The following is a 14150-nucleotide window of genomic DNA, read 5'->3' as shown; positions in this document are numbered from 1 at the left end:
ATAAAAATCGTACCAAACTATATTTCCCAATCATACTACATACTTTAACAAAGAAAAACGTTGGCTTCAGATAATTAAATTTTTCTTTATGTTTGTTATTTAATTTGGTTTTCTTTGGTTATATGATCCGGTTTAGTCATCCGCCTATTTTCTTTGGTGTTTATTTCCGTTCAATTCAAAACCGGTTTGGTTCATCTTAATAAACCGAAACTTAATTTTACTCCCGCCTTTTTGTAGGCGTTGCAGGGGACATCACCGGAGTTTGTTACGGCCGCAACGGCAACAACCTCCCATCCCCGGCAGATACAATAGCTTTATACAAGAGCAACAACATCGACGCCATCCGTATGTACGAGCCCTTCGCCGATATGCTCGAAGCTCTTCGCGGCTCAGGCCTCTCCGTCGCGTTCGGTCCACGAAACGAAGAGATCCAATCCCTAGCCCAAGACCCGCCGCCGCAACTAACTTCGTCGCCACATGGATCCTCCCTTACAAAAACGACGTCGCCATCAAATGGATCACGATCGGGAACGAAGTCTTCCCCGGAGACATCGCTCCATTCGTCGCCGCCGCGATCAAGAACGTCAACACCGCGTTGACAAACTCCGGCGTCTCAGGAATCGCTGTCACGACGGTTGTAGCGATGAGCGCTTTGGAGAACTCGTATCCTCCTTCCGCTGCGAGTTTCCTCCCGGATCTGACCGAGATCATGACGGAGATCTCATCGATCCTCTCCCAGACGAACTCGCCTCTCATGGCGAATATATACCCGTACTTCGCGTACGCGTCGGATCCGAAGGATATATCTCTCGATTACGCGGTTTTCAAATCAAACACTCCTGTAGTGATCGACGGAGATTTGAAGTACAGCAACATGTTTGTGGCGATGGTTGATGGATTCAACGCGGCTTTGGAGAAGATCAATGCAAGGAATGTGGTGGTGACGGTGGCGGAATCTGGGTGGCCTACGGAAGGGAATCCACCGTACACGAGTGTTGATAACGCGAGGGCGTATAACTTGGGGCTCTTGACATGTGGAGGAGCTACGCGGATGCGGACGCCTCGTCGACCGGAGACTGCGGTGGATGTGTTTTTGTTTGAGATGTTTAGAGAGAATCAGAAGCAAGGTCCGGTGGAGGAGAGCTTCGGGATGTTTTCACCTGATATGACTCCAGTCTACACTCTCTTTTGTCCCGCTTGATTTTTAAAAACTAGCATGTTGATAATAATTTAACAGTATTGATAGTTACTACTTAGTAGTATTTGTTTAAGCACTTTGGTTTAGAACATTTATTTGTGCATTTGCTTCTTGTAACTACATTTTCTTTTGGTGATTTATGAAAATAAAATGGTCAGGGTAAGATTACTGAAAATAATGCAAATTAATCAAAACATTCAAAACTTAGTAACTATAAATGAAAATACATACCAATATTATCATATTTTAAAATATATATATATTTACCAACGCATATTTTCTATGTTGCTTCATTACATAATTCATCAAAACCAAAATAAAAAGACACACTATTACACTAACATATGCAGGGGTGTATTCAATCAATAATTTGAAAACTGATATGGAGTGATTTAATTTATAATGAGTTTAAAATGGGTGTATTCTTATGGCGGGTTAACTCAGGTGCTCTTGCTGTTAAATCCAGACTAGTTACGAGGGGAATTCACCTTGATCCTACCTGCTCGGTGTGTGAACAGAGCTCAGAAACTATTTGCCATGTTCTGTTTCACTGTAAAACAGCAAAAGAGGTGTGGGAGCGTTCCAATGTACCTCCTCCTCCTGCTGGCTGGTCTCAGTCTTCGGTGTTTCTTAACTTGCTTTACCTCCTAAGATGCAGTAAAACTTCAGCATTAGGCCCTTGTTTGCGTCAAGCCTTCCCCTGGATATTGTGGCATCTATGGAAAGCGAGGAATGCTTTCTGTTATGAGCGCTCTGTTCCAGACCCTTCTGTCATCTTGCGAAGAGCAATGGAAGATGCTGCGATTTGGCTGAACCTTCATGATGCGCTTCCTCATACAGAGCCTCTAGTGATGAATGCTGAGCCGGCCCAGGTACAATGGCAAAAACCACCTGCTTCCTTTGTAAAATGCAACGTGGGCTCGTCTTGGGATGTTAATTCAAACACTGGCGGAGGCGCTTGGATTGTAAGGGACGATAAAGGTTTAGTTTTGTGTCATAGCAGAAGATCGTTTTCTATGGTGGGTTCACTTTATCAAGCTAACGTGATGGCCCTACAATGGGCTGCAGAGGCTATGTGTGATCTCAAATTTAAAAAGGTGGTTATGGAGTTTTCAGCGCTGGAAGTCAAAAAAGCGATGGACAGCTCACTTCTTTGTTCTCGAACGAACCAGTCCTGCTCCTATGTTCTGGCTACCATTTTCTCTATCAGGGATGCGAAGATAAATTTTGTCTCCAGCTCTTGCAATCTGATAGCTAATCTTATTGCAGTTAGCGTTACAAGAGATCAAAGGTTGCAGTCGTATGTCGCTAGGAATGGCCCGGCTTGGCTCTCATCTCAGATTTGTCAGGAAGCATCAACATGAATTATTCACTCTACAGTGACAACGTTTTGCTCCCGACCCGATTATCATCTCTTATTTTCTTTGAATCTCCTATTGGAGCTTGTTATGGTTTTGTTTTCATTGCTTTGGTTGTTTCATCCCCTTTGTCTTTTGACAAGGATACATTTCCATTATTTCTAATGACAAAAAAAAAATGATTTAAAGTGAATTAGAGAATTTTCCATGGTTTTAAACCATGTAAATGTGATTTTTATTATTTTAACTAAAAAATTTCATCAAAACATCATAAAATTACTAACTTCTAAATTACATAGAGTAAAATATTTTTTAACAATTTTTTTTTAATAATTCCAATAACACTGGATTCTGAAAATAGTTTTTAAATTCATGAATAAGAATGGAATTTGAAAAGTTTTTAAAATTCATGAATAATAATGGATTTTGATTTTTTTTTAAATCATAAATAATAATGATTACTTCAAAATTTTGAATATTGAATTGTTGAGGTTATGTGGGTTCAAATGTTGGCCTCTAAAAAGGAACAGAAGTGGCGTAAGGCCCACATATCAAAACAGTTGCATTGAAAACGACAGCGTTCAGGAATATAACCGCAAGTTTAAAAACAAAAAGAGTCTCTGGCTTTGTTTGCGTACGCCAATTAGTAGAAGCAATCGCATTTCCCTTTTCGAACATCCGTGAAGCTCCGGAGTTCCGCTCTCTCATCCTCCGGAAACCACCGTGATCTCCCCCGGTACGTTTACCTCGCGCCTTCCCCCCATCCAATAAACCTATTACATCATTGAATTTCGCTTCAGATAAGATTCGGTAAAGCCAGGTCTACGATCTATCTTTAGATTCTCGATTAGGATTCCGTTTTAGCGAAAGATCTCGAATCATTGTTTGTGCCTTGACGAATATTGAACTGTATGATTCGTCTCGATCTTGACACGTGGATCGAAAATCTTCGTTTAGCATTCGAATTGCTCAATATCTTTGGATCTAGTAGTGTAGACATCTTGTAGTGTAGATTAACACTCGCTCGATTGCGTACAAGTAGTGTAGACATCTTGTAGCTTATCTGCTTATGCATGACTTCCTGAGTCGGATTTTCGGATCCGGATCCAGATCCGTGGTCTATAGCTGTTAGTGAGCATTGAACATTTTTTCAATTCCATGGTCAACTCGTCACTTAGAGCGTTATTAGTGATAGTTCGTTGATTTCACATGGATGTTACTGTTTCATTAGTTTTCACAACTTGAAAGCTTACACTAAGTAGAGTTGTGTACCATGGTCTCTTGTGTTTGAATAGGTTTTGAATGGGGAAAATCAAGAAAGTGAATCCTAGGGCTCACATTACTGCACCATACCCATTACCACCGTCTTGTTGCAAGAAACAATGGTCTGGCACAAAATGCTCAGTATGTCTGGAGTCTCCACACAACGCTGTTCTTCTCCTCTGTTCGTCCTATCACAAAGGATGCCGTCCTTACATGTGCGCAACAAGCACCCGTTTCGCCAACTGCCTTGACCAATACAGGAAATCACACGGCAGTGAACAGCTACCTCTTTTGTGTCCGCTGTGCAGAGGTCAAGTGAAAGGCTGGACCGTTGTGGAAGAAGCACGGGCGCATTTCAACTCCAAGAGAAGGACTTGTATGCAGGAAAACTGTTCCTTTAAGGGAAACTTCAAGAAGCTCAAGAAACACATGACGGAAAAACACCCACATGCTTGCCCTAGAGCTATTGATCCAGCTCTTGAGACCCAATGGAAGAGGCTTGAGAGGGAAAGAGACAGGAGAGACGTGATCAGCACGATAATGTCGTCGACCCCAGGTGCTGTTGTGTTGGGAGATTATGTGATAGAGCCGCGTAGGGGAGGTGTTTATGATGGAGAAGATGAAGAAGATTACAGCTCAGATGATTCTTTGAGCAACAACGGCGTATTGGATCTTGATTCATGGCGAGGACAAAACCGTCATATTCGGTTTATTGATATGGAGTCGAGTGACTTTGCATCATCTTCACGGTCCCCTGCTCCTCCAAGCCGTTCAGGTTTTCTCGTCCATAGGAACCAGAGAGGTGGCAATAGAGGTCGGTAACTTTTAACTTAACCAAACCAAATTCTCTCTAGCATGACTTCAAAATTGCAGGAGCAGTATAAAAAGGCTAACATGATTAGCCTCACAGGGAATTGAATAAACTTTCAGTCGTCCCTTTTTAAAATTTAGTTTCATGTAAATATGTATTTTCTGTAATTGTATTCTTGTTTATGCATTGTTGTACTCTTAATAAGGCTCTTATGCCTTTTTCCAGTTTCTTTTGATTTCATGTTTTTATGTATTGATTTGTCCTCAAGTTCTGGAAGAACAGTAAAAAGGCTATGTGGAAAGAAAAAAAGATGTAATCATTCCTCACTGCTAACTTCGGACAGCAGTCTGTTTCTTGAAATTGTCTTCATGAGTCTTTTCTACTTCGTATGCAGCCGCGTGATAACCCTCCGACCACATGTTTAAGCTTTTTCTTCATTCAGAAAACAAACTAATTAAGCATAATTTCAAATAAAACGAGTTGCATATACTATAAAATATAATTTGAAAGACGAAGTAGAAGTAGTACCCAAAGATCTGAACTGTAAGCTCTGCTCTTTGCTTCTCCCTCTTCTTCATCTGGAACAAACTGGCGGTATCTGAACGTCCTGTTTTTCCGTCGAAATGGCCTGAGAAACGGTAACCGGAACTTACTCATCATTTTTCTTATCCACCTTCGTTTCTTCTTCTGCCATTTTAATAATCACAACAAGGTAAAATTACTTAACATCCGAATTTAGCTTAAAACTACAGTTTACTTATTTACTGAAAAAAGTAGTAAGAAATATGGTTTTAGTTGTAAGAACCACAAGAGGATTAAGTGTTACATAAATCAGATTATACATTCCAGATGCAACCGCTTACTTCCTCTTTAATCTTTGCGTAAAGTATAAACACAAGTCACCAAACAGAAGCTTACTTTCATAACCCATGGCCCATATCTCCTCCTTAAGTTAAGGCCCATTATGTCAATTGAGTAACAAAGAAATGAAAATCAGTTCAACGTTACCTTCGCGTTCGGCCGGTCGGGTACGTTTTCACTCTCTACGCCGTCGCATTTCGAATCTCCGGCTTCATTTTCAGACCTCAGCTGACGAATATGAGCTAAAAGATTCGCTCTCCGATCATATCCGTTCGTCCTTCCGATCCCACGCTTCCACATCCCTTCATTTCTCGGTCTCGCTCGAAACGATCGGACGGTCGTCGTTTGACGATCAACGTAAACGGTGATGATCACACCAAACATGATCCTGGGATTATCATCTCCCATTTGCATTGTTTCAGAAGTTGGCTTCTTCAACTTGAAACGGGGTTTTGCTGTTTATTAGGGGGTAGCACAAATCAGGCAACAGACAAATCTCTTTCTTAATCAGAATGACACGCGTCAACATCTCGTTCGGCTTTTAATAATAGTCTAATCTAACCACTCCACGGTCAACGATCTAAAATGCTGACTGATTTATTAATGAAACTTAAGTGGTGACCACTAACATGGGTTTAATGGGCTTATAGAAACAAATCGTATTGCATTATATTATATTGAGCCTTAGTTAGATAATCTTTCCCCAAACCCAATCATTATCGTGATCACTAATCACTAGATAGAGAAGGGATGGACAAATACCTGAATCGAACCAAACCAAACCAAACTGACTCATCCGATCCAAACCAAACCAAAATATATATCTAAACCATTTGTCTCAAAATTTTATCAACTCAAATGGTTTGGTTTGGTTCGGTTTAAACCGAATCGAACAACAAAATAAAGTATATTTAATTAGATAAAATGAGTATCCTAATAATATTAAGATTTAATATATTTATACATTTTATTTCTAAATGAATAAAAAAACACAACTAAAAATAAAATAAATAAATATGAATCTAATACATTAACATCAAAACCAAAAAATTACCTATAAATATAATAGGTTTGAAGATAATAACGTAAAACTATTGGACTTCTTCTTCTAGGTTTTTATTAAGATGTTTGTATTTGCATTAAAATACGAAGAAAATAATGCTTTCATGTCAAATGATGATTTGTTTGTGTTTTATCAATTATATTTTGATAACTGAACAAAACTAAAACATCAATTCAATTGAACTGAACAAATTAAATACAAACAAAACTAAATTAAACCGAACTAAAACTAAATTGAACTCAAACTGAACCAAGCCGAATACAAACCAAACTAATTTGGATTGATTTTGGTTAAAGTTTTCTTAGACTCAAATAGACCAAACTGGATCCGTAATTAAACCAAAATGATCACCTTGTACTAATCATTGCCTAATGAATAATTTTGCAATTTGTTTGATTTACTATAGCTTAAGATATAGTTACTATTCAAATAATGAGGCTAAAATGTTTATTTTAATTGCTGACAAGAATCTCACAGTTATCCATTATTAAGAGAAAAATTATAATAGTTCGATTACCAACAACTATGTTCCAAAACTGTATGATTATTATAAGAATTGCATCTTTATGGTTAAGCAAATAAGCCAAAATATGTAATCCTTTGGACCAGTGCTTTATGATACGCTTCATGATATGCTTCTAAAAGTCATCAGGAGTTAATTCCAATTCTTTTACTTAAAGTTAAACACTTCAACTTGATAGTGCTTTAGTTGATTATTTTAAATAAATGATAATAATTAGTGTGGCATATTTCCACTTCACAGTCTTCAGTCTTCGCAATAACAAGATTTTAAACTGCAATTAAAGATGAAGAAAACAGACAGAAAAGGGTATATCCAGGAGAGGCCATATGCGTTAATATGACCCTTGCCATTGCGAAATGTGATGTGTTATATAGCTAAATTTTCTCAGATCTGCCCTGATTTTCATGCAGAAGTTTTATTATTTTTTTCAAATATTTAAATAGTATTATCATTTTTTCTCGTGATGCATCTAGCTAGTGCTTAACCTTTAACCAAAACTATAGATGTATTTATACTATTATTTATGAAGTGATTTTGCTTAGTTGTTTTCTTCTCCATGACTTTAGATAATTTTTGTTTATTTATTATTACTTATTGCTTATTTGTCATATTTTCTATAATTTGTGATTTTGCTTAGTTATCCTCTTCTCCATGATTTTAGATAATTTTTGTTTATTTATCATTGCTTATTACTTATTTATCGTATTTTCTATAATTTTAGATAATTTGTTTATTTGTTTTCAATAATTATATTTTTTCATATTTTTCATATCCTCCATAATTTAGGTTATTTATTATTTCTTATGTTCTTTATAATTTTATGTAGTAATTTTATTTATTTGTCATATTTAAAATAATTTTAGGTGGTAATTTAAGTTTTGCTTACTTGTCATGTTATCCATAAGTTTAAGCTATTTTTATTATTTTAATGTTTTATTACTTTTAGAACATTATTTTTCATATTCCATGATTTTATTTAGGCTCAGTCATTAGTTTTAATAAATAACTTTTTGAATTGTTAGTTTTGAACATATTTAGTGATTATTTAATAAATCTTTTCAATATATTCATGGATAAATATTATTAATGAGTATTAATTTTATAGTTTTGTTCATCTTATGTTAATTTTTAATATTAAATCTTTTAATGTTTTATTTATTATTTTTAAAATGAAGCTTGCTTCTCTTTTATACCACCGAATTATCTTATTAATCAAAATATGAGTCCAAAGAATACAATCTCTCGCTGTTAAAAATTAAAAAAATACACCTTTCACTAGCTAGATATATATACTTTTATTAAATAGAAGAATGTTTTTAATTATTGTAAATTTGTTAATAGGTATTAATATGAACTCCGATGAAGAAGAAATTCATATAAAATGCAATTAAGACTTTGATGAACAGGAGTTTGATTTCATAGGCTTCACTGATAAATTTATAATTATGGTTTATTTGTAGATTTATCTTTTATATTATTTTTAAAGTAATAATAAAACTTTATATTAGGTTATTATAATGATGATATTTTTTACATGTATGGTTTAGTAATAGAATAAATAAAAGATTTTACAAATACCAAACCATTATCTATGTTGTCTTGTAATAAAAAAGATAATTATATCTCTAATTAATTTAATATTTGAAACTAATTAAATAATTTAGATTGAAATTAAAATTTGTTAAAATTTGAATTAGTTGGATATATATTAGTCCGCACAAGTGTGCGGACCACCATCTAGTTATGTTTATAAACCATGTGCGTTCAAGGCGGTAAAATTTAACCGAGAACTTTGGGCATTCCAAGGCCCTTTCTCAGAAAAAAAAATTGGACGTTCCAAACAATTTTTATTGTGACTGCACCATTGCATATCAACTACTAACAAACTTTAACCTATATCTTAAATTTTTTTTTGTCATCTACCCATCTAAACTAAATCAAGTGGAAAACAGACGAGCCGATTCTCCGAAAAGCATCTATATCTTAATTTGTCACTAACATTTTGACTGTTTGTGGTGAATACTAACTACGCATTTACTGCAATATGTATGTGACAATTGTTTCAGTAGCCAACACCGTTGTAATTTTATTTACTGTTGTATAAAAAGGTGGTTTGGAAAGATTAACTAGTATACGAAAAATGATGATTTTTATGTCAAAAAATAGCATACAAAAATCTTTGTTTACTTCTTGAAAAGTGTTTGTCTAAATTGAACTTTATGAATTTTGGATCTTCCATTATATGATGGATTCTTAAATAACTACAAAAAGGAAATTGGTGTAGATCGGGTTGGCTCGTTTTTCCAGCCGGCGACGTTGGCTCTCTCAGCCACGGCGTCGGTTCGGTCGTTTCTTTAGTATATAATCTTAGTATAGATCGGGTTTTTTTGGATAGTTTCGTGATGATCGACTTACGTTCTGGTGTCGCACCTTCTCTATGGTGGACGACCAGCTTTTGACTCCGGGGCCCATGCCTTCCTTTCGGGTTTGGACCGCTGGCTTCTGGTGTTTGAGGGCGGAATAGCTCCGGGTTATACCAGAGATGCTCGTCTTCCCTACAGTTTGCATGGTGTCATAAGCCCCCGTAATTTTCCGATCAGGGTAATGAATAGATTTGTGTGTGTTTGGTGGTGTGATGTAATTAGATGAGATCTCGATTGGTCGATGATGCTCTCTAAAGACGTAAATCAAGTGGATTGAAGAATCTGGAGGAGATCTCGAATTGGTTCGATGGATGCTCCCCGGTGAAAAGAAATCAGATGATGAAGGTGGTTTGGCTCCAATCTGGTGGAGTCTGTGGTGGTGAAACTGTTCCCGGTCAGGTTCCGGTGGTCGCTGTGTTTCCCGGTGACGATCTCCAAGTTGGAGTAAGCGGTGGAGTCTCTGCATAACACGTGTCTATGCTCTTGCGATTGTACACGTGGGGGAGACGTGTTTCCGTTTGTATTCTCTTAGTCTCTAGGTGGGCCTTTGGTGGCTTTGGTTTATGTTGTGGGCTTAAATGCTTTTGTTTTATGCCATGTGTGATGAGTTTTTATGTATTTTGCAAAAAACTTTAGTTAATAAATAATATTAGATGGCAAAAAAAAAAACTACAAAAAGGAAATTGAACTTGTTAAAATCCCGAAATGTTACTTTTTTTTCCTTATATATTATTAAAATTTAAGTTAATAAATTTTATCTTCAGTTTTTATTTGATATAATTACTGTATCCCTAATTTATATTCCTGCAAACTTAATTTCGACTTGAGCTTAGCTCCGAGTTAAATTCAAATTTTTGACGTAAATTCAATACTACATACGTCCAACTTTCTAATGGCACGTTTTTAAACAAAAACAAACTGAATTTGAATATGGCAAATATATGAGAAAAGTATATAGCCCCCTATGTGTTTGGTGTCAAGTGGTGCATTATATTATCATGTGGTATGAGCACCAATTGGGATATAATAAACATAGTGGAATGATAATTGTCTCGTTACACGGGTTATATATGTTTTATGAAATCAAAAGTGCTTCTTTCAGCCAGACAACATGGGGTTTAAAATTATGATATTTGCTAATTGAACTCATAATCTCCAGGATAATTTTGTTTGACGGTAAGTCAAATTTAAATACACGTATATATTATACTACGGCATGCTGGCGAGTAAGTCATTTTGACATTTTCTTCTTGTTAAACAAATAATGTAATTTTACAATTTCAATGTAATTTATACTTATTTTAAGTTTAATATTAATTTTAAAATATATTGATTTTATAAATAATTTTATTTTTCTCAAAATACTACTGGTTAAATATGTGTAATTAATAAAAACATAAGTGAATTCAAATTCATTTTTTAATCTTTTTGAAAATGTCAAAACGACATTTTTTCTGAAATGGATGGACTATTACATAGTACACATTAATATGATTGTTTCTTATATACAAAAATTAAACAGAAAATCAATAAATGTGAACGCAGTGAAAGTGGCTCGAAGGGTCACGAAAGGGTCGATGTCTACCTAACCGCATCAAGCTCCCCCAATTGCCTCCTCTTTTTCAATATACACCACATTTCTTATTTTGTCAGTAGTTAAATTAATTTCAAAAATAATCCTAAATGGTAAAACATCAATATATTGCCAGTGGAATGTAAGTGTAACCCATCAAAATCGTACAACATCGATTTGAGATTACATGTGCAGTGAGCCGACCTCCATATCATTTAGTGGTTGTTATTACCCTAAAATCTTGTATGTTGGCGCTACTAACCTATGTTGCCGACGTCAATTAAAAAAAAAATGCTATGCTATGTTGTGATATTGTGTGAAAAAAAAATTGTTAACAGAAAAAAATTAATATGTTATGAAATTATATAACGATTTGTGTTCATCATATTTATGGATCATATGTTTAGCCAGAGTTGTAATGCTGCCGAGTACATGATATTATATTAAGCTAGTTACGGTGTGAGATTTCATTTGTGTTTGTGTGTGCACGCGCAATTGCGGCTATGTTTCGATTACGTTAACATAGTTTAGAATTGAAAAAAATGTGTTATCTTGTTATTGGTCACTAGTTTAAATATCTGCATTCTAAGCTTCAATTTAGTAAGGAAATAAGAAATTTCGATTTAATACGTATGTGAATAAGGTAGTTTTAATTTATTTATTTTTGTTACAGCAAACAAATTGATTGATAAACTATGCGTATTCCGATCATTTAAAACTATTGAATCCAGTGTTAACATAACATATGATTGATAGTACATTGTATATTCTAATTCAAATTAATTAAAATATAAATATACAAATATAAATCACCAATATAGTACTTTTACATATTAATTTTATAATGCTTTATTCTAATATTTTCTACTTATTAATTTTTTTTAACTTATTAATTCTAATCAATGGTCTATTCTGTATTTATTCATAAAGAGAAAACAATGATCTGCCAGAAAATGATATTTATGTACATTCATTACATGTACATAAGACCCACATAATCAGTTTGTTTTAGCTATGGCTCGTGTTAGGAAAACTCTATAAGACGTATATAATAGTGTGTTCCAATACTAGACTACCAGTTGATCCAGTTGTTTCAAATAATTAGTTATGTTTTAGAAACTTTGTAGATTGGATTATTTTCCATGCAGCTTTGTGACAAGAACAAATGATGCATAAACCTTTAGGTGCAAAGTTGATAACTTTAACCAAGATTGATTTTTGAATTTGAGTCATTACATCGAAAATAATAATAATAATAATAATAATAATAATAATAATAATAATAATAATAACGGGTCCATACGTGCGTACACATGTACGTATCATTTACAATTTTAACGTAATAATTGAAAATCCAAAAATTCTAAAATAATATTATGACCCGTCCATTTTTATGGTTGCCCCGTTCGTGTATTTGCATGTTTGGCCGTTGGTGATCCCATGCGCCACTAAGCCTCCAAAGTCTTCTCTATAATCTCCTTTCTAAAACATAATATCTGTTTAGTTTATACTTAATTGCGCTTTATCTTCCTAATCGTCATGTAATCCATAAATTTTTTTGAGATATTTACTTTCTAGATTTAATTAATATATTTTCTTCTCTAATATACAAGTCAACAATATGCTCATAGATATATGTTTATAGCTACCCACCGGATTCTCATTCTCCATTTTCTTGTATAATTACACGGACGTTTTGACGTTGATTTAAGAAAATTGAAGTCAAGATTAGTACCCCTTTATGTAATATATAGCCACCCATGATGCAATTTAATCTTTCATTCATCAACGCACAAGATCTTGACCCAAGATATTAGCGAGTTTACGTGTTGTTTTTGTCTTTTATTGTAGTCGCATCATATAAATTAGTATGAACGAGAAGTTCTTTGTCGTCATATAGGAATATAACTAGCTACCTATTGTTATTTCTATATACAACTTGTGCATATTGCAAATAAACTGTGGTAACACGTCGATAACAAAAGAACATTGTAGTAGTTCGATTGTTAATTCAAATGTCTCCAAATGTTGATTTTTGTTGTATCCACGAACCACGATTGATGTTTTGTATAAAAATATTATTATGTATTCTAAATCCATAAATAAAAGTAAGTTTCTTGTTTCAACAAAAAAAAACAAATAAAGAAAGTTTCTTATATGATTTTTCTTATTATTTATACATATACAGAGATATGAATATGTTCTTGGTTATACTAATAAAATAATAATATGTTATTGGTTAAATAGCTCATAGTTAGACTTAGATAGAACACTGTCTTGCAAGAAAGTAGTGACTAAGGAAGCAAAATATAGCTTAGCATTGTAATACAATGAGACCACTTTTGTAGATTCAAGGGAAGGTTTATCTCAGTTCAGAAAAGGGGAAGGTTCATCTTGCCAGTAAGTATGACTATTCTTTGTATTCTATTTTTGAATGTTGGAATAATTTATATAAATGTATATTAGGTGCAGTATTTGTTATCACATGAACTACTTCTCAGAAGTTTCATATATATATATATATATATATACATTATCAAATTAGGGTCTCTTAACTTTCCCAAGTTCAAAACTGGAGTGCATCAACAGCAAAGAAGTAATATAAAATCTACATTTAGTTATGCCTGAACATGGTTCTGTACATTCTGTGTAATTAGTTGCAATTAAATGACATTAATCATGGGTTCATGTATACTGACATCAAAATTCAATATTGCCACAAACAATTCCGACACCATGAATCTTAGTTCATATTGATAGTTGATTAATACAATTTGGACTTTAACGATTTTTAGCTATTTAGATTTAATATTTTTTTCTTTTGTCTGTTAGTTTAGGTAAAACGGTACAATAATATATATCATTTTTTTGTAACTTACAATAATATAATCATTTATCATAACTTTGTTTTTTCTACTCATTTACAGCTCTTTTTCTGCAAACAAAACTCTCTGGAAATCAGCAATTAGTTTTGTTAATTTTTACGATGGATTATACTACATCTAGCTAACCTAATTATAATCAAAAACCAGTAAACATTTCGACACTTCTCGTTGATAAACGAAATGGCTATTCAC

General features: G+C 34.1%; 3 protein-coding genes across 3 annotated transcripts; 2 read left to right on the top strand and 1 right to left on the bottom strand.

The window, feature by feature from the left end:
* Nucleotides 1–227: 227 nt before the first annotated feature.
* LOC103853438 (glucan endo-1,3-beta-glucosidase-like) lies at nt 228–1244 on the top strand (the record flags this gene model as incomplete). The annotated part of the gene is given in 2 exon segments (XM_033285210.1): nt 228–447; nt 450–1244. Coding segments are annotated over 2 exon segments (972 nt in total), but the record flags the coding sequence as incomplete, so codon positions are not given.
* Nucleotides 1245–3112: 1868 nt separating this feature from the next.
* LOC103853099 lies at nt 3113–4918 on the top strand. Its single transcript, XM_009130004.3, has 2 exons — nt 3113–3292; nt 3852–4918. Exon 2 carries the CDS (start codon nt 3859–3861, stop codon nt 4639–4641), a length of 783 nt encoding a protein of 260 aa, XP_009128252.1. The 5' UTR covers nt 3113–3292; nt 3852–3858; the 3' UTR covers nt 4642–4918.
* LOC103853100 lies at nt 4753–12172 on the bottom strand. The gene is made up of 3 exons (XM_009130005.2): nt 5639–12172; nt 5159–5317; nt 4753–5062 (listed from the first exon to the last, which is right to left on the bottom strand). The coding sequence occupies exons 1-3, from the start codon at nt 5903–5905 to the stop codon at nt 4997–4999; spliced, it is 492 nt and encodes a 163-aa protein (XP_009128253.1). The 5' UTR covers nt 5906–12172; the 3' UTR covers nt 4753–4996.
* Nucleotides 12173–14150: the final 1978 nt, after the last annotated feature.

This window comes from Brassica rapa, chromosome A02 (genome assembly GCF_000309985.2).
Source record: "Brassica rapa cultivar Chiifu-401-42 chromosome A02, CAAS_Brap_v3.01, whole genome shotgun sequence".
NCBI classification, from domain to species: Eukaryota; Viridiplantae; Streptophyta; class Magnoliopsida; order Brassicales; family Brassicaceae; genus Brassica; species Brassica rapa.
Note: the sequence above shows the minus strand (reverse complement) of the source record. Positions and strands in the feature narration are given on the sequence as shown.

Bases quoted from the DNA above. Each gene is read 5' to 3' on its own strand.
- LOC103853099 (XM_009130004.3), top strand. From the start codon at position 3,859: ATGGGGAAAATCAAGAAAGTGAATCCTAGGGCTCACATTACTGCACCA.
- LOC103853100 (XM_009130005.2), bottom strand. From the start codon at position 5,905: ATGCAAATGGGAGATGATAATCCCAGGATCATGTTTGGTGTGATCATC. The intron at 5,318-5,638 runs GTAACGTTGAAC...TTAAAATGGCAG, and splicing joins CCGACCGGCCGAACGCGAAG to AAGAAGAAACGAAGGTGGAT. The intron at 5,063-5,158 runs GTACTACTTCTA...TTCTGAATGAAG, and splicing joins CTTACAGTTCAGATCTTTGG to AAAAAGCTTAAACATGTGGT.